The 23070-nt window shown below is 38.7% G+C and overlaps 1 protein-coding gene across 1 annotated transcript in view; it reads right to left on the minus strand.

The window, feature by feature from the left end:
- Positions 1–23070, minus strand: part of LOC109932831 (calcium-activated potassium channel subunit alpha-1-like) — a 621464-nt gene that overhangs the window by 444425 nt on the left and 153969 nt on the right. Inside the window, exon 2 of the mRNA XM_048616327.1 lies at positions 5128–5292. Coding sequence (XP_048472284.1) covers positions 5128–5292 — 165 coding nt within the window. The remainder of the gene's footprint in view (positions 1–5127; positions 5293–23070) is intronic.

Below are 23070 nucleotides of genomic sequence, written 5' to 3' on the forward strand. Positions count from 1 at the left end.
GATGCTGCTTGGCCTGCTCTGTTCATCCAGCTCTACACCTTGTTAACCAAATGTTTTACACTTGATTGCTATGTGCCAATTGTCTAAAATCCTATCTAATTTCTTAAACCAGTAGGATTGTGCAACATGTCAGAACAGCTCCATGTTACTGATACTCATGGGGGAGCTCCATGGTTAATGATACCTCTTGCGGAGTCTCTCAGTTTCTGATACTCATTATGTTGGAACTTTATAGTTATTGGCTGCTCCTGATGAAGCTCCACGGTTACTGACACATTACGGTGAAGTTCCAGTGTTACTGACATACATCATGATGAAGCTTCACAGATTCTGTCATTTTGAAGGACAGGAACTCTACACTTGCAATTCTGCAATCACATTCTGCAAAGACAGAACTTGAGCTCCCCCAAATCATCCAACTGTTGCTGGTCGAGTTATGTTCAACTATAACCAAAAGGTCTAACTTTGACGTTTGTCTGAAATCCCTCTAATCATTCTTTTAACAGAAGTGTGAAACAAAATACCAGAATAACAAATCATGAAACCAATAACCATTTGGAGGTTAATGTGAAATTATGGAGCCACAAGCTTCACTGCCAATGTTTTATGATCAAAGAAAAACAATGATATTGAAAATGCTACTTGTTTTGCTGCATTGGTGGTTGTGCGTGATATTTGTTTCCCAGTAAGCGAAAATAAATTGTCAAGTACAAAGAGACAGCAGTTGGGAGGGTAATTTAATTTTCCAACTCAAGAAAACATTTGTCTTTATTCAAGCAACAGGATCTCCTCCCACCTTCCATTCCTTTCCATGCAGAACACTACTGTTGAGAGACAGCAAGAATGTCTTAATAGTAAATTAAACTAATTTGTGCTGATTGTCATTTTCCCATCTTTCAAATTAAAACACCACATGCTGTTTTATATAATTTTCATCTGCATAATTATTGGATGTATTGCTTTGCCAAAATATGCAGTCTCCAGGCTGCTTTACACTTTTTATATGTCCTATGACGTGCTTCCATTTTAACTGCATTCAAAGTAACATATTGGAATTTTCCAGAGTGCAGCTCTGTTCTTAATAATGTCTTAAGTTAGGAGTGTAAATATAGCTTCATTTACTCTAATAAGAATTACTAGTAAATAAATTGATCCTGAAATAGTAGGAATTGAAAGCACTTCAAAGAAATGCTCCAAAATAAATATGAACGAATAATGTTAACCAATCCATTGTAATGTTTTGAGGTTTGAAATATGTATTTGACCTTTAACTACCATGGTTTTTAAATGAAATAGTATGCCTGCATTTCAGGAAAACTTGGACATTTGCTATAATGCAATTTCAGTATTAATAATTTCTTCGTCAGTAAATCAGCCTCAGCTACCTACTCTAATTAGAGGAATTACTGGCACACAGGTTGTCTCTTGCTCTGTAAGGGCTGAAAGCTATGCAACGTTCCAAATTTAATACTTCTAAGTGGCCCAATGCAGACTGCAAGCTTCCAAGGTTACAATTCATGAATCTAATCAACATGTGACTCAATTTTTTTTAACAAAAGTTTAGCTCAATTAAAGTTCTTTGAAGAGTTTTTCTTAAAACCTAATAATTCCATGTGTGGAAGACCCTTGCACTGATCTACTGCACGCCATTTATAGAAAGGCTGTAATGTTTATCTTTTTAACTTTATTTCTTATTTTTTTCTAATTCATACTATGAATAACTAAGGTAATAGAAATTTTTTCCTTTATTTCTCCAATTACATATCTAAGATTTGTAGCTAAGTACTTTATACCTAAGATGGTGCCATGTGGGGAGACATTGTAAACTTTTCACTATACTTGAGCACACGTGACTATAAACCTAAGTCAAATAGAAAAAATTGAAAAATTGAAAATTTGACTGCTCTGCTCGTCTCTCAAATATTGACAGTTAATGCTTCAGGTCAATCAACCTTTTTAATCTATGATACCGCTATTTCATAACAATGGGACTGTTCTTGGTGCATCAGCAGATCCAGGAAGACCCAGGTCCACTTCTGTTATTGCCTCCTAGTTCAAATTACTTTTGTCTTCATCACTCCTCTGCATATTTACTTCAGAACATTTCATTGGGGTGCTTTAAGTTCCAGCTACTTTAGGATCAAATTCTTCACTATTAATTCTTAATAGATTGGCTCAGTGATTAGCACTGCAGCCTCACAGCACCAGGGACCTGGATTCAATTCCAGCTTGGGTGATTGTGTGTGTGGTGTTTGCACATTCTCCCAGTGTTTGCTCGGCTTTTCTCCAAGTGCTCTGGTTTCCTCCCACAGTCCAAACATGAACAGTTCAGGTGGACTGGCCATGCTAAATTGCCCATAGTGTCCAGGGATGTGCAGGCTAGACGGATTAGCCATGGGAAATGCTGGGTTATAGGGATGAGGTAGCACAGCGGGTCTGGGTGGGATGCTCTTCAGAGAGTTGGTATGGGCTTGATGAACCGAATAGCTTGCTTCCACACTGTAGGGATTCTATGATTCTGTTCTAGAGTAGGTGAAGCTAGATTTGTACTGCTTATTTCAGACATTGAGAAAAAAAGCATAGATTTAAGGGTGGTGATGGCATGTCTTCCACCAATCTTCTCATCTAGATTGGCCTCTTTGTCCAATTTAGCTATCAAATATCAGTTTAAGGCACTACTCTATATTTTATAAGCTGACAGGATAGCAAACATACATGGAATAATTTGTCTGTTCTATGATGCCTGAGATAGTGTGTCAATATAAACGAGACTTCCAACTGGAATTGGTGAAGTCATCCCCTTGAGCAGAATGCATGCAGGTTTCTAAAACTTGAAGTGCACGATAAGACTGAAATGCAAAAGATCTGAAAATGCCACCTGAATTCTGGGTGCAACTGAGATCAAGCAGCATCATATAGGACTGAGACATTTAGCAGTGATTGTAAAACTGTTCCCCAAGTATAACAAGTCTGTCAAATATTATAGCTTCACATAGGGAACAGGGAGTACAAATGCAGACTGATCGCTCTTAATGAGATAATTAAAAATCGTTTGAAGACAACACTTCAAAAACTGAAACTGGCAGGTAATAACACTGCAGAAAACAGAAAGATTGGTGTTGAAATTGGTTACTTTCTTGAAAAATATATGCAGTCTTAACAACAAACAGAGAGAGGTTCATTAAATTTTGGGTACATAATTGTGCTGCCTACCTCTCAGTGGAACTACTAACTGTTAGGGAACTTTGTAACTAACATTCACACCTGACAATCACTGATGGTGACAGCATTTCCATATATTTATTCTAATAACCTGGGACTAAATTAAGAGAAACCAAATATCTAATAGAAATGAATGTTATCATCCATAAATGTACATACTGCAAACAAAAAGAAACTAATAAAAATATAAACTAATAATCAACAGAATATCTGAACAACTGAACACTTAATTGCTAAATATCTTTCAGATTAAAAGTAAACGGCACAAGCTTCAGAGGAACTCATTTGGATTTTGATCAAATTCGGATGGAATACAAGCTTCATGCCAGTGGTTAAAGACTAATATGCAGACCATAACTAATTTTTATCCCAAACTGTGCAAACAACTGTCAACACAATGCCTTGAGATTATGCAACACTGAATCAATTGTTTATTTATCGGAAGCGAGAGATCAATTTGCCAGCTTTTGCAGCAGCAGTTTTTAATTATTAGTATTTCAGTGACAGCTCAGCCTAATTTTCCAAGTATTTTTTTCACACTCACAATGGAAAGAAAGTGATTTAAGTTTAAAAATATATTGTTGATAGTCTACTATAAAATCTCAGGAACAGTTGCAATGATATTTTGAGTAAGACCAGTATCCGTACATTTTTACATCTCAGAGACATCCATACAAATTCAATGAGGCATTTCATATTTTAAAAGTGTAAAACAGGCACCAAAACATTCATGTGGAAAAGCACCACCTGCCATGTGCCATACATTATCAAAAGAACCATATCTTAAATCAGGCCTTATTCAGCCACCTACCTGTAAATGTTACACTATACAATGCCGATTGATGCCTCCCTTCATTAAATGGGTTTGTCCTTACTGCAGCAGCCACCTAAAAGTGCTAGTTTGTAAAAAAGGATATTTGAACGAGGAAAACCACAGGCTATTGCCAATGATTATCCATCATCTAGACCCATCACCAACTTGAACTTTCTCCTCGATGATCTGCTCCCTGTCTCGATTGCCTATCCTAATTGACCTAATTGGGAGTTGTGACACAATTATGTTATCCAAATCTCCCAACAGTGGCATCTCTATAATCTTGATTTTTTTCCTCTCAACTCTCTTGATCAGCACCTCTCCTCTCTCCTGAGAACCTGTGACCCCCTCCTTTTCTCAATACACAGCACACACAAATTTCCACCTATCCCCCACAATTCTCCTAATTGACGTCAGCTTGATGTAAATGAAGGCAAAGGCCCAAAATCAGCAGGATTTTGAATCTACCCATTCTATTAGTGACATCAACCCCTACACTTAGAAATTTGCAGCCCACTGAAGACCAAATTATTAAATGCAACAATTTTACTGGTGTTTTATGAATATCCCAGAGCAAAGATTGGAACTACGATAAATGTAGAGGGAAGACATTCAACAAAACTTGCAGATCTGTTATTAGTTTTGACTTTCAATTTCCCCAAATACAGCAAAATCTTTTTATTCTTAACCTAATATCTAGACAATTACATACATAATATCTAAATGAAGTTGTGTGTTAACTTCCTAAACATTGGTAAGAAACACCTGAAACAAAATTATCAGAGCTTCTCTCTGAAATCAATAGTAACAGGTATAAAAAAAAATGTATTCTTTTCTCATTTTCTTATCTTTGCTTCTGAGTACTATGAAAAAAAAGCTCAAAATAACATTCAAGTAAATCCACAGTAACTGGACTACCCCTGCTTGGCTTTAGTTTTAAATTAAATAATCATAGATTTGACCGCCAACAAATTTAACAGATTTCATCTCCATTAGTACAGAACACAGGCACAACCTGGTTTCAACACATCAAACTGAGCTGAATTTCATCGACTGTAAATGTGTGGAGTGAAGGTAAAGTTAAGACTCACAAGAACTCGGCCGGTGAGAGTTTGGGCAGATATCATGACACCTGCCCAGTCTTTTACAGAAGTCATCCAGCCCACTTCCCCTTGTGGAATTTCTTCCTTCTCATCCAGGTCTTGGAGAGTATCATCTGACTGGTTACCTGCGCTGATGCCGATTTTTTGCGCATCCTGAAAAAAAGCAAACAGGAAAATATAATTGCAGTTTCCACCAAAAAGATAAAAGAAACTTCTTTTTTTAAAACAGCAGCTTTTCCTACTGTAGCCCTCATTATAACAACAAAAAATAAAACAGATATAAGTTACGAGAGATCCTTATCTTACAAAGAGCATTGCTAAAGTTTAGATCTACCTTCTCGGTGGACCAACACACAACAGCAAGGGCAGCAGACTGCAGCACAAACAGTGGTTAGGGTGTCAGCATTTAGGTTTGTGAACAGTTGCTCATAGTGTGTTCCAGAACCTCTGCAAGTGGAATAAAGTTCAGGCTGTTCTTCATAGTTAACACAAGCTTCCCTTTAGTGCTACACAAGCCTAGCTACTACCGAACATGGGAAACCCCAAATAACAGGAAGCAATTCTAACTCATCGATCTGGCAGTTAAGTGGACAATTGGGCAACAACTGCTCAGGTTAATTGCCTGCTGGCTTTCTTGAGAAGAAAGGGCCAAAGCAAGGACACCTGCCCAGTTCCCAGTGCAGTCCTTCTTGTACACAAGCACATTAGACCACTATGTTATTAACTCAAGAGTTAATCTGGAAATTTACTGCCACCATCTTGCCTGACTGAACCAGGCTAGAAAAGGATCAGCCTTGAAAGGGGCTGGAAAAGGATAGGATTTTCTTCATTTCTTTGTGGAGCTAGTAAATTAAATTTCTCCTGCCTTCTTCCAATCTGTTCCAGGCCAGAAGTTAGCCAGAAGTGATACTAGTCCTTATTTATGCAGCAAGGATTGAGTTTCTAAAATCACACCACCCATTAAACCAAGGTTAAAATTGAGGCCACAGTTTCTAAACCAAAATGTCCTCATGACCCAGTATCATAAATATGCATTCAATCCACACGGCTGGAGTTAGCAAAACCTTCCACGCACATGCACACAAGGCGTGCATAAATGCTTTGTGCTTACAGTTAGTTGTTCAGGAATAGATTTATTTATGCACCCCATGGTAAAAGAGGGCAGTAAAGGAGAAATGGCAACTGGGGATATTAGGGGGAAATAATCAATCATTCTGCATGGATTCTAGTTAATATACAAGCTTATATTGGTAGACATCCCAAACTCGGCAACCTGTAACCAATCTGGCACAGGTAGTGTAATCTGCAACTTCAAAAGTTAATGCCCAAAATAGAAGATTGGTTCTGGATGAATTTAAACATTTTCTTGTAATTATGAACCCCTATGAGAATGTTTTGTAATCTTTTTGTTTTGTAGTTTCAGCCTGTCTCTCTTTTGTCAACTTAATACAAGCCTGCCAAAAATAGACTCCTGTTTACAGAACTGATCCATCAACAACACTGCACATCTTATTCTTACAGTTAATTCTTCTCGACCCTATTTTGTGATAAACCTCTCTTTTGGTTATAAAAGTCTTGTTAATTGATATGTTCCCGCATGCCTGTTGATCCTGCCTCCCAGTAGCAAAATCAGAAAAGACTGCTTAAAATGTACATGGGCAGGAAACAACAACTCAGATATCTGGTTAGAGTTGGCTGTTAATGCTTTGTGCCAAGAACAGCAAGCAGAAGAGAAAAAGTAGGAACATGAAAGAGAAAAGAAAGAGACAAAGTGCCTTGATCTTAAAATTTTATGGTGTTAGCCGTAAGATTAGCAGGTTGAAATTTTCTAGTGACTACATTACAAATTTACTGAAGTGCTGTGAGATGTCTAGGGATCATGAAAGGTGCTACATAATTATAACTGTTCCGTTAGTTGTCCAAACTGTCAATTGTTCAACACACAATGTTCCTTACCAACTCATAGTTCCCATGTACATCATAATTACATCATCTAAACAATCCAATATACTGTGATGCAGGATATGTGATTTATGCACATTTTGGTATTATTTATTTTACAATTTGGATTTTGAACTAATGGTATGTAGATTTTGTTTATGAAGGGGTTGAATAATTTTCAGTATTTCTGGAGTCAAGCATCTTCTAAAAAAAACACAACATACGAGACTTCCTAGACTGCTATGAAATTGGGAGAGTTTCACAGTTGGATAGAGTAAACATTGAAGAGCATTTGTTTGCTTTCAGTTAGAAGGATCAGGAATAGATTTTTTTTGCTTAATAAAACACAGAGTTTGGAAAACATTTTGGTTTCAGCTTGCAGATATTCTACTTGAAGCTGGATGTATGAAACAGTTTCTCCTAGAGAAATGAGTTAGTTCATAAAAGTTCGAAAACAGGTTTCATCAGTGTAACAATTTTAGTTTGAAAATTCCAGATGAGAATTATTTGGTTAGAACACAGAACAGGTTATTTGAAGCTGAGAAAATCTAAGTTCAGTTGTGTGAATATTCAAGGAAGACGCTATCAAACTCTCAAAGGTTATGGATTGAAAGCAACGGTTAAGTCAAATTTATAGATGTTGTAGAGAAAAGAATTTTCTCTGGAGTTTTAGTACCGTAATAGAATGCTTTTGAGATAGAGGGTATTTTATACACTAATCATTCATTTTGAAGTGTTTCAAATTGTATTGCATAGCTTGGTTTATTCTATTTTAACATCTTTATTTTTGTGTAATAAACTGGTTTTATTGTTAAGACCAGCTTTCAGTATTTTGTTAAATAAATAAAAGACCCATCAAGTCAGACTTTGGTTTATGATCTGATTAGTCCAGTAATAACTTCAGCTGGGATCATAACAGTACTGACCTGAAAACCATGCATTTCAATAGTTATAAAAGCCAACAGAAAGTTTGACCAATCTAAAACTCTCAACTCTCCTCAGTGCGATTGCTTGTCACATTTTGAACACTAATTTTCCTGACGCTGCATATTCTAAATCAGTACAGTACCGGATAGCTGTTGACAGGTCATATAACATCAGTGAATGGTAATGGAAACAAGCAGAAAGCCTAATGCTAATGTTTCCATACCTTATACAATCAAGTAATATGATCATGGTGAAACTAAAGAGAAACAGGCAGCTCAGAGACAAGCAAATGCTCTGCAAATAATGAAACAAACAGGGCATCTCTGGGGAGTCTCACAAAAATCTTATTTACTCTTGAGGAATGGAACACTGTACCATTCCTGTAAATATATTAAATTTTACCCAATAGCATTTTCCCAAACAGTTAATCCCATGGGATCTATATTCAGTTGTGCACACCAATAACAATAACAGGTAATATCTTGAGCCTCTCTGAAATTTCACTTAATCTCATCCAGTAATTTTCCCACTATTACCTTACTGGTCTTTAGAAATATATTATGTCCAGAATGTTTACATTCAATTGCAATGAGTAAACAGTAAATGTGCACCAGTTAATTAAGATGTTACATAAATGCGATAACAGAGTGCAAAAACTGACACTGTCTTAAGAGCTAACTAGTCATTGGGAGCTTTGTGCTGACCATGCTTGGTCACTTTAACAAAGCAAAGAGTCATCTGGGGAAAATAATTTAAATACAGAAGTACAAATGCAGATGAGACTTATTAAAGATTTCCAGCATACTAACGACCTAAAGAGGACAGGGTTTCATTTTACTTTCAAAAGGATCTTTTATTATTAGCAATTCATAAATACTTCACTTCCAAATTACTACTGTACTTGTAACCTTCCAACTGTGGCCATCCATTCAACACGTCAATCCACAACAGTCAATGTGCTCAGTCTCTCCAGTGTACTTTTTAAGATCCCGTCCACTATTAAACTATTGGTCCTTCGCATCCTTTCATTTCCCATGGTGTGGCCTGCATTTTCTCTCACGCAAGTTCAGTGGCCACGGATTCCAAAACATCTGGTACACCATTGCTTTCACAATCTGATCAATTCAGTCTCCACTTATCCTTTACTCCTTTATTACAAACCCCCTCCTTACTTTCTTGAGCATATATATTCAGCATTTTCCTGGCTACTATTTAGTTTTGAGGATCACCGGGCCCAAAATGTTAAGTTGCTTTCTTGCCACAGATGCTGCCTGACCTGCTGATTTTCTCCAGCAATTTGTTTCATATCAGATCAACTGGGCTTCTCATTGCTCCATCAAACCACTCATTATTCCAAGATGATGTTTACTGTGGCTTGAATTTCCATGCTAGAGGGTGCAATATTGTTCCATCTGACACCAGGATTCAGCAGTCATAGATTAGGTATCATCAGTGAAATGCAGACTAAAGCCCTCTTTATTCAATCACCCAACCACCGACCCCACGCTCCTGAAAACAAAAGCATCCCTTCTTTGAACTGTGAGAACAAATTTAATGCAAATATTAAGGGAAAACAATGTGCAGTTTTGTGAGAGATGGCTGCTTGGGAGTGGTTTGACAGCGTTCACGAATTTGGCTATGGTAACTATTAATTTATTGGCCCGGAGATCCTGTTTCAATACAAACGACTGCCTCAGGATGGCTTTTACAACAATGATATTCCAATTAAAATTGTCAGAGGACATTGAAAGGACTTTCAGCATTTATCTTTCATAAGGTTTAATATCTGCACTGGGACTGATTTCACATCACGCTTTACCAACACTTCTTTTCGTGAAAAGTACTTCAGTTAAGAAACTTTGAATTTGCTAATGGCTCAGTGGCTATTGATTGGGAGTTGATCTTGGAGATCCTGTGGAATCACCTTTCGAAGGATTTGCCGGAGAAAGTGAAGATTGCTCTGGACAATTCCCCAACACGGGGAAACCTCGGAAAGTTCCGATTTAAATCAGGGAATTCGGGAGCTCCCGATGAAATGAGGTAGTCTGCCAGATCCCCCAATATCCCTCAGACGCTGACTCTACACCCCCAGGATCTGGCTGCTCCAGATCCGACCCTTCTTCACCCCCTGGGATCTGAAACCCCTTCAACCTCCTCCGGAATAAACTCCCATTAAAGTCCTCTACCCCTGAGCCCCCTGAAAAGCAACCCAGCTCCATACGCGCACGCCTCTTATCTCCGCTTTGTACCCGCTTCCCCTCTCCCCTACTCAAAGGGTGGAGAGGCAGTGTGAGTGAGACTGCCCATTCTCGGGAAAATCGGCTCAAACTTATTATCTATTCAACATGCATTAAAACAGGCTGTTGCATGAATAAGACACCGAATGTCTATTGAGAATGTTGGGCTCTAGTACACAGTATATATTTTATAAAAGCTGCACGATCATAATATGCAACACTCCGCATCTTACTCAGGTGCAACTTTACTTCTAAGCCACAAGGTCTAATTTGACATGCAAGAAATCATTAGAGGACAGACCCCTTAGACACCCACTAAGGTTAATTATAGGTTGGAGAACAATTATCTCTGAAAATCAGCAGCGGCAGGAAATGACCAGCATTCTTTTTTTTGTGAAAGATTGGTTTACATCCGTAACAACGTGTGGCGGATTCGATTAACTTGCAAACAAACACAGACAACAGAAATCTCCTTAGGCAAGCGGGTCAGAATCATGTTATTAGGAAACGGGAGGCTGTTGGAGGACACAGTAGGAGGACTACATAACTTCAATGAAAGGACTTATAAATATGTTTCAGAGAGATCTGGTAATCGTCAGCAGAACAAGCATTTGGAAAGTAATTTTTTCATATTTGCTCCCAGCATGTGGGCCACGCTGGCCAAGCCAGCATTCATTGCCCCTTCCTAATAGCCCAGTGGGCAGTTGACAATCAACAAACATTGCTGTGCATCTGGAGTCACGTGTAAACCAGACCAGGTAAGGATGGCAGATTTGTTTCCCTGAGGGACATTAGTGAACCAGATATAGTAGGAACTGCAGATGCTGGTGAATCCGAGACAACAAGGTGCAGGGCTGGGTGAACACAGCAGGCCGAGCAGCATCATAGGAGCAGAGAGGCTGACGTTTCGGGCCGAGACCCTTCATCAGAAAAGGGGGAGGGGAAGGGGGTTCTGAAATAAATAGGGAGAGAGTGGGAGGCTGATAGAAGATGGATAGAGGAGAGGATAGGTGGAGAGGAAACAAACAGGTCGAAGAGGCGGGGATGGGGCCAGTAAAGGTGAGTGTAGGTAGGGAGTTAGGAAGGGGATAGGTCAGTCCAGGGAGGAGGGACAGGTCAAGGGGGTGGGATGAGGTTGGTCGGTAGGAGATGGAGGTGCAGCTTGAGGTGGGAGGAGGGGATAGGTGGGAGGAAGAACAGGTTAGGGAGGCAGGGACGAGCTGGACTGGTTTTGGGATGCGGTAGGGGGAGGGGAGATTTTGAAAGTTGTGAAATCCACATTGATAACATTGGGCTGCAGGGTTCCCAAGTGGAATATGAGTTGCTGTTCCTGCAACCTTCGGGTGGCATCGTTGTGGCACTGCAGGAGGCCCAGGATGGACATCTCGTCTGAGGAATGGGAGGGGGAGTTGAAATGGTTCGCGACTGGGAGGTGCAGTTGTTTATTGCGAACCGAGCATAGGTGTTCTGCAAAGCGGTCCCCGAGCCTCCGCTTGGTTTCCCCGATGTAGAGGGAGCCACACCGGCTACAGCAGATGCAGTATACCACATTGGCAGATGTGCAGGTGAACATCTGCTTGATGTGGAAAGTCTTCTTGGGGCCTGGGATGGGGGTGAGGGAGGAGGTATGGGGGCAGGTGTAGCACTTCCTGCGGTTGCAGGGAAAAGTGCCGGGTGTAGTGGAGCTGGAAGGGAGTGTGGAGCGGACAAGGGAGTCACGGAGAGAGTGGTCCCTCCGGAAAGCAGATAAGGGTGGGGAGGGAAAGATGTCTTTGGTGGTGGGGTCGGATTGCAGATGGCGGAAGTGTCAGAGGATGATGCGTTGGATCCGGAGGTTGGTGGGGTGATACGTGAGGACGAGGGGGATTCTTTTTTGGTTCTTATTGCGTGGACGGGGTGTGAGGGATGAGTTGCGGGAGATGTGGGAGACACGTCTTTATCCCCTCCTCCCACCTCAAGTCGCACCTCCATCTCCTACCGACTAACCTCATCCCGCCCCCTTGACCTGTCCGTCCTCCCTGGACTGACCTATCCCCTCCCTAACTCCCCACCTACACTCACCTTTACTGGCCCCATCCCCGCCTCTTCGACCTGTTTGTTTCCTCTCCACCTATCCTCTCCTCTATCCATCTTCTATCAGCCTCCCACTCTCTCCCTATTTATTTCAGAACCCCCTTCCCCTCCCCCTTTTCTGATGAAGGGTCTAGGCCTGAAACGTCAGCCTCTCTGCTCCTATGATGCTGCTTGGCCTGCTGTGTTCATCCAGCCCTGCATCTTAGTGAACCAGATGCCTTTTTTTCCCCCCGACAATCAACAATGGATTCATGGTCATCAGTATATTCTTAATTCTAGGCTTTCTTTTTTGAATTCAAATTCCACCATCTGTCATGGCGAAGATTCGAACCCAGATCCCTAGAACATTAGCTGGAGTTTTTGGATTAATTATCTAGCAATAATACCACGAGGATAGGCCATTGCCTCCCCTATCATTATGATCATTATGACCATTACGAACAGACCAGGAGGCCATTAGACGCAAAGGAAGTAGTGGTCCATCAAGTCTGCTTTGCCATTCAATAAGATCATGAATAATCTGATAATCTTTAACTCCACTTTCCCATCTTTTCCCTATAAACCTTGATTCCTTACAGATTAAAAATCTGTCTCTCTCAGCATTCATTATACCTGATCACACCCACAGTGAAGAATTCCACAGATTCACTCCCCTCAGAGAAGAAATACCTCCTCACCTTGTCTTAAATGGGAGACCCTTGCAATGAGATGATGTTACCTAGTTCTAGACTCTCCCTGAAGGGTAAACAACTCAGCATCTATTCTGTCAAACCCCTTCAGAATCTTCTTCGTTTTATTTTACTCTCATTCTTCTGAACTCCAGTGCACACAGGCCCAACTTAATCAACCTCTCCGTGGTTGAAAAATCCCTCCATGCGAGGGATATACTTAGTGAACCTTCTCTGTCTGGACTGCCTCCAATGCCAATATATCTTTCCTTACACAAGGGGACCAAAACTGTTCACAATATTCTAGGTATGGTCTAATTAGTGCCTTATCTTGTTTGAGCAAAACTTCCCTACTTTTATATTCCCCTCTATTTGAAATAAAAGTAAACATTCCATTTGCCTTCCCTATATGTTCTGAACTTATATGCCACAAATTGTGATTTATGCACAAGGACCCCGAAATCCCTCCATGCCGTAGCTTTCTGCAGTACTTCTCCATTTAAATAATAATCAGCTCTATTCTTCCTGTCAAAGTGCACAAGCTCACATTTTCCCACATTATATTGTTTGCACCTTTATATCTAGAATGTTTACTGCACGTACAGCAGCTAGTTAGATAAATCTATACATTGTCTCACATGGAGAGTAAATGATTATTTACTTAAGAAAATCAATAAGGCATTTGGTCATCTGTAAAGGCACAAGTTTTGATATCAAGTGCCAAGAAACATAAAATTTAAAGATTAAACTAATGTAAATCTTTCCTTTTTTAAATTCAACTATCTTTGCTGCAGCACTGACTGCTGAAGGTAATGTTTGAATGAACATTTTTAAATATAACATTTATTCAGTATTTTCCTACCATTAGTCATTCCAGTTTCTGGTCATCTGACCTAATATCACTTTTTGTGGCTCAGTAATTGCTTCACACTGCTTTCGTGAAATGTCTTGGGACATTTAATAACATTAAAGGCACTATTTAGGTTTGTTTTGGATGGCTTTGAAAAACTTTAAACAAGATATGAAGGTATGAAATGGGCATCAGACTGGAAAGACAAGGGCTAAGAGTTAAATGGAGTCATGCTAGAAAAGCAAAGATTTTAGACCGATGGTTGAGAATAGTTCTGCTAGGACAATAGTTCTGCTAAGTAATAGGAGCAGGAATAGGCCATTTAGTTCCTCAAGTCTACTCTGTCATTCAACACCATCATATCTGATCTGTCCCAGGCCTCAACTCCTTTTCATGCCAGTTCAACATTGTCTTCAACTCCCTAATATTTTAAAAGTCTATCTACCTCATCTTTAAATATGTTCAGCGATAAGCCTACACAAATCCCTAGATTTATAGAACATATAAAAGCAAGAAGGGTTTAGATTTGGTACATAAAAAGATGACCTTATCAGTGGCTGAAGCTGGTAACCAGAGAACAATGATTCAAGGTGATTGGCCGAAGAAACCAAGGCAGTTGAGTAAAACCTTTCTATCTGTAAACAGTGATTAGGATTCAGGATGCATTTCCTAATAGAATGATGGAAACAGATTCTATAGTAGCTTTCAAAGGGAACTGAGTAAAATTGAAAGGGAAAACATTGTAGAGATATGGAAATATGTGCCTGTGAGTGGAAGTAATATTGCTCTTTGAAAGTACCAATGCAGATTCGATGGGACCAACAGTCTCCATCTGCCCTGTACTGTTCTGTGATTCAATAATACCAGAACACAGAATCAAGATTCCCAGTCTGTATCTCAGGATTTATATCCACTTACCTTCATTCGTTTTTTTTATATTTCTTTACTAGTTTATGATATGCTTTATTTATTGGGTGATAGAGATATAGAAGTAGTTAATATCATCTTTTTTCTACGCAAAAACATCTTTCTCCTGAAAAAGGAATTTTCAGGATCCAAAGAAAACACTAGTCACTTATTCTATATAAATAATCTATGGGAAAAATAAAAACACACACCTACATTGAGATTTATCTGATTACTGATCTTATACATTGCTCACTAGCCAGAACCAGGTTTTCCAAACTAAATTATTAAAATGCTTACATAAAAGCAATTCATGCGTATAACCAGTTGAGTCTGAATATGCACTTTGAATGTGTGTATATGGTTGCAGGATTCTACAATACCTCAGTGACAAATAAGAAAATTACTTAGGAAAAAAGAGATTATTGCACTAGTTGCTGTTTTCAGTGATTTGTGAGTTGGGCAAACTTTCATTCAGACTACCCATATTTGGAGATACTAAGAACTGCCAATGCTGAAGTCAGAGATAACACAGTATGGAGCTGGAGGAACACAGCAGGCCAGGTAGCATCAGAGGAGCAGGAAAGTTGACGTTCAGGTTGGGACCCTTCTTCAGAAACGGGGGAGAGGGAAGGGTGCTCCGAAATAAATAGAGAGAGGAGGGGTGGGGCTGGGGAAGGTAGGTGGGATGGTGATAGGTGAGTGCAGATAGGCAGTGGTGGGATCGGTCAGTGAGGTGGGAGGAGCGGTTAGGTGGGAGAGAAGATAGACAGGTTGTGTCAGGTCAAGGAGGCAGGGTTGGTCATGGGATGAGGTCGGGGGTGGGAAGATTTTGAAGCTGGTAAAGTCCACATTGAGGAGCCTACAACCCAATGGTCTAACATTTACTTCTAATGCACACCACAATTTCACAATGTGTCCCTTTACATCACTTCAAGTGAAACGCCAAATGAATGCCCTCCACCTGCATTTCATTTTTTTTACATCAACCTGTGTAAGAAATATTATTACACACCTCTGGAGTAGGTGTGAACATGGGCCTCCTGGCCGAAGTAAGGATACTAGCACTGTGCCACAACAGGCCCTCCACCTGCATTTCACAAAACACAATTGAGGCATGATGGTCACTATAGCTTAGTTTACTTCAGGTATTTACCAACTTTTCCTTCAAAAGATGCAACTATTTGAGTGACAAAGCACTGATTTCTTTCCTCTCCTGTTTTAATTTCGTTTAAAAAAAAAAACATCAGGGCCTCCCTCAGCCTTTCTTGGCTACTTTCAGAGATGAATCATAAATCAGTCACAAAATTATTGTTTGCTATTCTTCATCGATTTTAGGCAAGCGTGCGGAAGGGGGAAGGTCACAAAAATTGCTCCATATAATTTCTACACTTTGTTGGAACAATTAAGTAGCCTTCTCCATCAGCCTTGGATTGAAATGCAAACGTAAACAAACGTCCTTCCTGGTTTGCTGCAGTTCTTTCACCTCTATTATGAGTACACACATTGTAGGCAGACATTTTAAGCTCACTTCAATAAATACGTAGTGTGAACACTGGGTATTATGCATTCCAAGCATGGTGTCAGAACTGGCACTGTGGTGAGTATTTCAGAACTGTAGGAAAGCACAACTATTGACTGGGAGACAGAGGTATGTGCAAAACTGTGAGCTGTCCCCAAAATAAACAAAACAAAAGAAAGCGAGCCACAATTAAGACACTGGTTAAGAGAAAATAGCTGTATTTTCTCCCCTACCTGTTCAAACAATACAGGATACAAAGCAAAACTGCAATTTTTTCATAAATAGTAACAGAATTACGAAAAAAGCAACAGATTTACCTTTAAAGGCACACTTTGAACTCTAAATAATCGTTACTTATGAACGGTACTTGTTCAATATTGGGTACCAAGTTGCAAGCAAGTCTATTGAGCAATTTATAAAGTAATTACCTCAACTTGTAGAAAATGTGAACATGCAACTACAAGATAAACTGATTAGAGACAGAATGATCGATTCTAATGTGACAACACGACTGCCAAGAGAAGAGAATCTGACTCTCAAGGTTATAAACAGGTGTCGCACCTCTGAGCTTGTAAATCAATAGTAACAGCACATACATTGACAAACAGGCGAGTCTGTCCACAAACTGGAGAAGCAACCCAGGTCTGTGCACTATGCTCAAAAGCAGTTCAGACGTGTCCACTATGTTGAAAAGCAGCTTACATCTTTCAAGTGCATGTGGAGAAAAACCACCAAATATCCAGGCAGAGGCAACAAATGCCAGTGTTTAACTAAAAAGCGCACATTATTCCAACCAGCAGACATTGGTAAAAAACCAAAAACCCGGACATGCACCATCTCAAAGGATAAATACTTCAAAAGATCACGTGTGCCATGCATTTAAATACACTGACAAAAGTAGGACTGGGTGGATAACAAACAATTGTTAATGCATGAGAACAGTCACATCTCTATTTGTTAATGTCTGAACTCAAAATGTATCTGATAACACATCAATTACCTTTTTGTATAAAAAGGTATGGACTGAAGTGCAAATGTCCTTCCTAGTTTGCTGTAGTCATGTGACACCTACCATGAGAAGGACATCTTAAGCTGACTTCAATAAAGACCTTCTGTTGAACATACCACTGTGCTGACCACTTGAAATGGTCACCTTTTTTCTTTTCTAATTGAATGCAAACTATTCTAATTCTAAGAAATAATTTGCAGAACTCTGCCCCTAACTTGAAACTTTACTAAGCAGAAATGCAGACTACAGATAGAACAATAACACTAATACTGACTTACACTCATGTCCAGCAAAGCTCACATCAGAAACAGAGATTTGAAAATCAAGTATTCAAATGGCTGAACTCAGTTATCAGTCTAAGCATCATAAAAAGCTGCACGTACTCTCCACTAACATTGTCTGAATATTTAATAATATATTTTAACACAAATTTCATTCTCAGACTGAGCAATGCTTACAAAAGTCTATTTTCAATTATACTTAATTATAACTAAAGTTACAGACAGAAATCCTTCTCTCAACACTAACATTTAGAACATTAAGAAATTCAGACTCTTGAAATAATAAACAGCTACGTCTTGCATTTACATTCATGTTTTAATGTAAAAAAAAATCAACAGGTTCAACATAGCTAAGTAACTGAATAGCTGTTTAGCTCTTGGGGGAGTAGAAATCTCTGTTCATATTTCAGATTATTTGAGATTTCCAGTATTTTGCCTTTGTCTTCTCCTGGTTGATTTAAATATTCCCAAAAAATTCCAACAACTGTGAGTACTTTTGTACAAGGGTTGACACTGCACTGGAATTACACTCAACCCACATAGTGAGACACTGCTTATGCCAAGGCCTTTTTTAGCAATACTCTGGAATCAAACGCCACCCTTCTCTGGAGCTTTATTGCAAGCTCCAACCAATGAAAGGGCAAAATGATAGAATTACTGAAAATCTGAATAAAAAAGGCAAAAGTGCTGACACAAAAGGGAAAATCTGTGATGGGGGTGGAAGGTCATATATTAAATGACAAAAGGAACGATGGTGTAAGAAAAATGTCAGGCTAATGCGACAGGAAATAAAAGAACAGTTGAGAGGAGCTGTTAATTGGGAAAGCAAAATCATTACCAGCAAATGCCAGTGAAAAAAAATGGGTTGAATTTATTGATATACACATGTACAACAAATATTGGAACAGTTTGTAAATCAGGAAAAAATGGACAGAAGGAATGGTGCAGCCAAGATTTTTTTCACTTAAGGTTATACCGTAGTTTTTGTTGTTTGTGCACTGTTACTGGTGAAATAAATTACCTTTAGACAGAAGTGGATAATGTTCTTCATACAGCCATTGCTGGCTCTTAAATCACATATATGAAATGACATCATTGTAGTAATTAGGTAATCACAGCACATGTTCACATTCAGGGTATATTTACAAGAACAATTTTCATGGTCTAGGGAAGGCTTGGATACATGTACTGACTGCTTTAATTGCACAAAGAATAAAATTTAAATTATTTCATGTTAGAAATGTCAATTATGACACGAACAGAGATAGGTTGTAGAAACAAAATAAGGTCCAAAATTAACACAAATCAGTTCTCCAATAGGAAACCTTGAGGTATCACAACAGATCATTCCACTGGGGCAAACCTGAGTTAACTTGCAAACTAAATTTAAAGATATAAACTTATTTGCTTAAAATATATGTTTAAGAGAAGTAAAAGGTCAAGTTGATTTCTGTATTATACCAAGACCCACAAATTGTAGATATTATCAGAGAAACGAACAAAACACCTCAATTTAGATACTCCCATTCCTTTAGCATCAATATACAGTTTCTATGAAAATTTGTGAAAAAATATGAGAGTCCATCAACTTAGCAAACTGGTTTAATTTTCAGATCTGTTCTTTCCCTTAAATAATGGCACGAACAGCTCAGCAAACATAAGCACATTAAAGATCATTTTCTTAGTCAGGCACTTGCTTAATAACAAGGCAATTACATTCTATTTTTGTTAGAACATCACAGTCTGAGACCAAGGAAGTACAGTGATGTTACGCCACTGCATTCTTAATCTTAAGCCACGACATGAAACTAAAAGGAAGTGGAGGGAGAGGGGGGAGGTGGGGGGGAGGGGAAGAGAGAGAAATAGAGTGTGAGTGTGAGTGAGAGTGAGAGAGTGCGTGAGTGTGTGTGTGTGTGTGTGAGAGAGAGAGAGAGAGAGAGAGAGAGAGAGAGAGACAGAAGTCACAATTCAACCATTCAGAAGTATGTCAGAATATTGACAGCAGTTTGAGAATCAATTATCCACATAAAACTTGCATGGTTGGTGTGGCTGGAAGAAAGATGAAATACTAGGCATCAAAACACAAAATTATCTTAACTGCAGCCTTGGAAAGGAAAAGAACATCACCTGAAAATGATAAAATCTTGTCACTATCATTTTGTTGTTTACGGGGTTATGCTGTGCACAAATTAACTGCTGTATTTCCCTACATTTCAACAGCGAGCACACGTCAAAAGTGCATAATTGGTGATAAAGGTCTTTGAGACGTCCCAAGGTTGTGAAAGAAAGTACATAAACACAAGAGTTTCTTTCTTTCTTTACAAGACCACTTATTGTAACCAGTAACTAAACATAAAATTATAATCAATTTAAGAATAATTACTTCATTTTTGTTGATTTCTTAATACACAAACCAAAAGTTTGCAGGTTTATGTGACTCCAATATCATCAAATACAATGTGGCATGCATGCCTCTGAAAATGTTTACTGTTAAACATTTTATTGATTTAGGAAAATAAAACCACCAGTATATCTCTGTGCCAGACAGTGCACAGCAGATAAATCAGTGTGGTAATTTAATCAAGCATCGACCCAAGCAGCTAAACAACAGACAACATGCAGTCGCCATTCTGAGTGACAGTGTGGTTTGCACTGTTGTGTGCACAGCAAATAACATTGCCGTGCATCACAATATTGCCAAACATAAGCATTCAAAAAATAAACTGTTTGATCACCTGCAGAGCTCACTGAAGTTAATTAGCAGTTTTTAAAACAAGGAAGCCAGTCATCAGACTGTAGTTTTGGACCATTTCACCCTAGCAGCAGATGATCTTCCTTTTAAAATAAAAAGGATTTGACCACAAAGTAACTATTACTCCTGTATACTCGATTATTACAACTGCAATCAATCTGACAAACCAGGTAAGTTGCATTAACATGGAATATAGGTTTCAACTCTTGCAAATATTTTTATATTCAAGTTTGATCTATATCCTGATGTTGATTACTTAAGTCATAGGGCTGCAAATATATATTAAAAATAGTCTCCATTTATCCATTTTGAGAACTACTCAGCTTAGCTTGCCAAGATAATTATTTAAATTGTGCAAGCCTCACTTCTCTACAACCTATCTGTACTCTGATCAACTATGGTTTTCTTTCTATAGAAAATTTTCACTTCTGTTAGGAAGCTCTTATCGTGCCTACAATAGGTTTAATTATCACTGCATGAATGAAAGATGCTCGTGTTTTGAATGATCGCACAGGTACTTGTGACTGTATTTTGTAACCTTGAGGTAATGGTCATATGATGACAGAACCTCAAATGACATTTGGAGGGAAAGGAGCAGCATGACATTCATAAACATTTCATGAAAAAAAAAGGCAGGATTTTCGTCTGCAGTGAACCAATGGTGTTCTCTAGTGACTGTGAAGAAAGCTTCCCACAACAATCTAATAATCTCTGCGGTCTTAACTTCCCCTCCCAGGATGGCAATTTAAACCTGATGTCAAGTCAGTAAGGTGTCCAGTTAGCAAGGGAGGTAGCCAATCACACCGAAGCATTCTGACAGATAGAAACCTAGGAAGTTAAAAAGCACTGCTTATCCTTAACTTGTAATTTAAATCTTCAGTTAGCAAAATGATGATGATTGGCTCAATTTGGAAGCCAAAATAAAGAAACATTAAAAACAAAATAATTTTGTTTAAGAAATCATATTTCAACAGTCAAATATAAAAATACTCTTTTGGGATTAGTGAGGGTGGTTTGTGGTAATTACAAACTTCGTAGGTTGTCAGCAGCCAGTTACATCACACAAAAAGGGGCAATGTTTTCTTTACTCGCACACAGAACACAATCAACACGCATTGAGCATCAGGGAGTGAAATCTTGGCAAAAACAAAATGACCAAAAATTTTATGGAATCTTTGAAATAATTGCCCTGCTACAAGCAAGACCATACTCCAAGCAATGCTTCGAAATAATAGTTCAGACAGTAGGAAAAACCTCTGGCATTAGAGATAGTTCAGGTGATCCACTTCCCTCTATTCAGTAAAGGGAGGATACACAAGGAGCAACAGCCTGCTTTCTCTCTACACAAATACACAAATCAAATCAAAGCTTTGTTATCTCAAGTTAATGCATTTCATGAACAGTTCATTCACATGGTTTAGCATCTTGCAGGAAACAACACTGAACCCAAATCATCTGACATGTGCACACAAGAACATTTGAAGTCATTCATATCTCCTTAGTATCAGGATTGTGGAAGAATACTCTGCTTATAGTGAAAACATCAGGTCAGTGAAGAAGGAAAAATATTGCCATTGTCAAGAACAGCTTGAGCTTGTGAGCTAACTTGAGCAAATATAGGCAACGTGGAGCATTCAACATTTCACAAGGGACATCCAAGTGGCAACACTTACACATCATATTACACAAAGTGATTTGATGTCTATTGTGTTTTCAACATAGAAAGCTCACTACCTCTACTTTCAGAGAACAGAAGTGAATCAATGACAGACAGCATGACTCTCATGGTGACAGAATCTGTGAAGCATTTTGTGAGCTAGTCAATAATTCAAAGACCTAATCAGAACGTGCTTTCCTTCCTTGCTTTGAGGAATTATAAATAAAGTTAAATAAGAAATTTGACAGTCATGTATAGAGTTACAATTGAATCTTATGGTATAATTTACATAATTAAAGCAAGTCCAATGCGCTGACCATATGGACATACAAAGCTGGAGATGAAGGCTATTCAAACCCTGAGTCTGCTCCATCATTTAATAAAATTATGGCTGATCCGATTGTGGCCTCAAATCCACTTTCCTACCTGTCTCCAATATCTGCTGACTCCCTGATTAGTCAAGTATCCAACTGCTCCAACTTTAAAATGTACAATGATCTCCACTGCTCTCTGGGAAGATGGTTCTGAAGATTCACAACCCTCAAATAAAGTATTTCTATTCATCCCCATCTTAAAAAGACAATCCCTTATGTTTAAACTGTGTCCCCCAACAAGAAAAATATCCACCCTGCCAAGTCTCCACAGGATCTCTTGTTTCAATAAGATGACTTCTCAATCTTCTGAACTTCATGGATACAGATTCAGCCTGTGACCTTTCCTAACAAAATATCCCACAATACCAGCCATCAGTCAAGAGAACCTTCTTTAAAATGCTTCTCATACAAATATGTCCTTTGTTAAGTAAGGAAACCAAAACTGTACAGAATATTTGAATATTCACATTCAAAGTAAAGTGAGCAAAACATCCTTACTTTTATATTCCAATCATTTTATTACATTCCATTTGCTTTCCTATATAATAGCTCTACTTGTATAACCAACCTTTTGTACTAGGTCACTCAGGTCCCTCTGTATCTCCGAGTTCTGCACTCTTTCTCCAGTGAAACAATATACTTTTCTATTCTTCCTGTCAAAGTAAGTTCACATTTTCCAACATTATACTCCATTTTCCGAACTATCATCCATTTACTTCACCTACCTACATCCC

Source organism: Rhincodon typus, chromosome 34, assembly GCF_021869965.1.
Source record: "Rhincodon typus isolate 14 chromosome 34, sRhiTyp1.1, whole genome shotgun sequence".
Taxonomy (NCBI): domain Eukaryota; kingdom Metazoa; phylum Chordata; class Chondrichthyes; order Orectolobiformes; family Rhincodontidae; genus Rhincodon; species Rhincodon typus.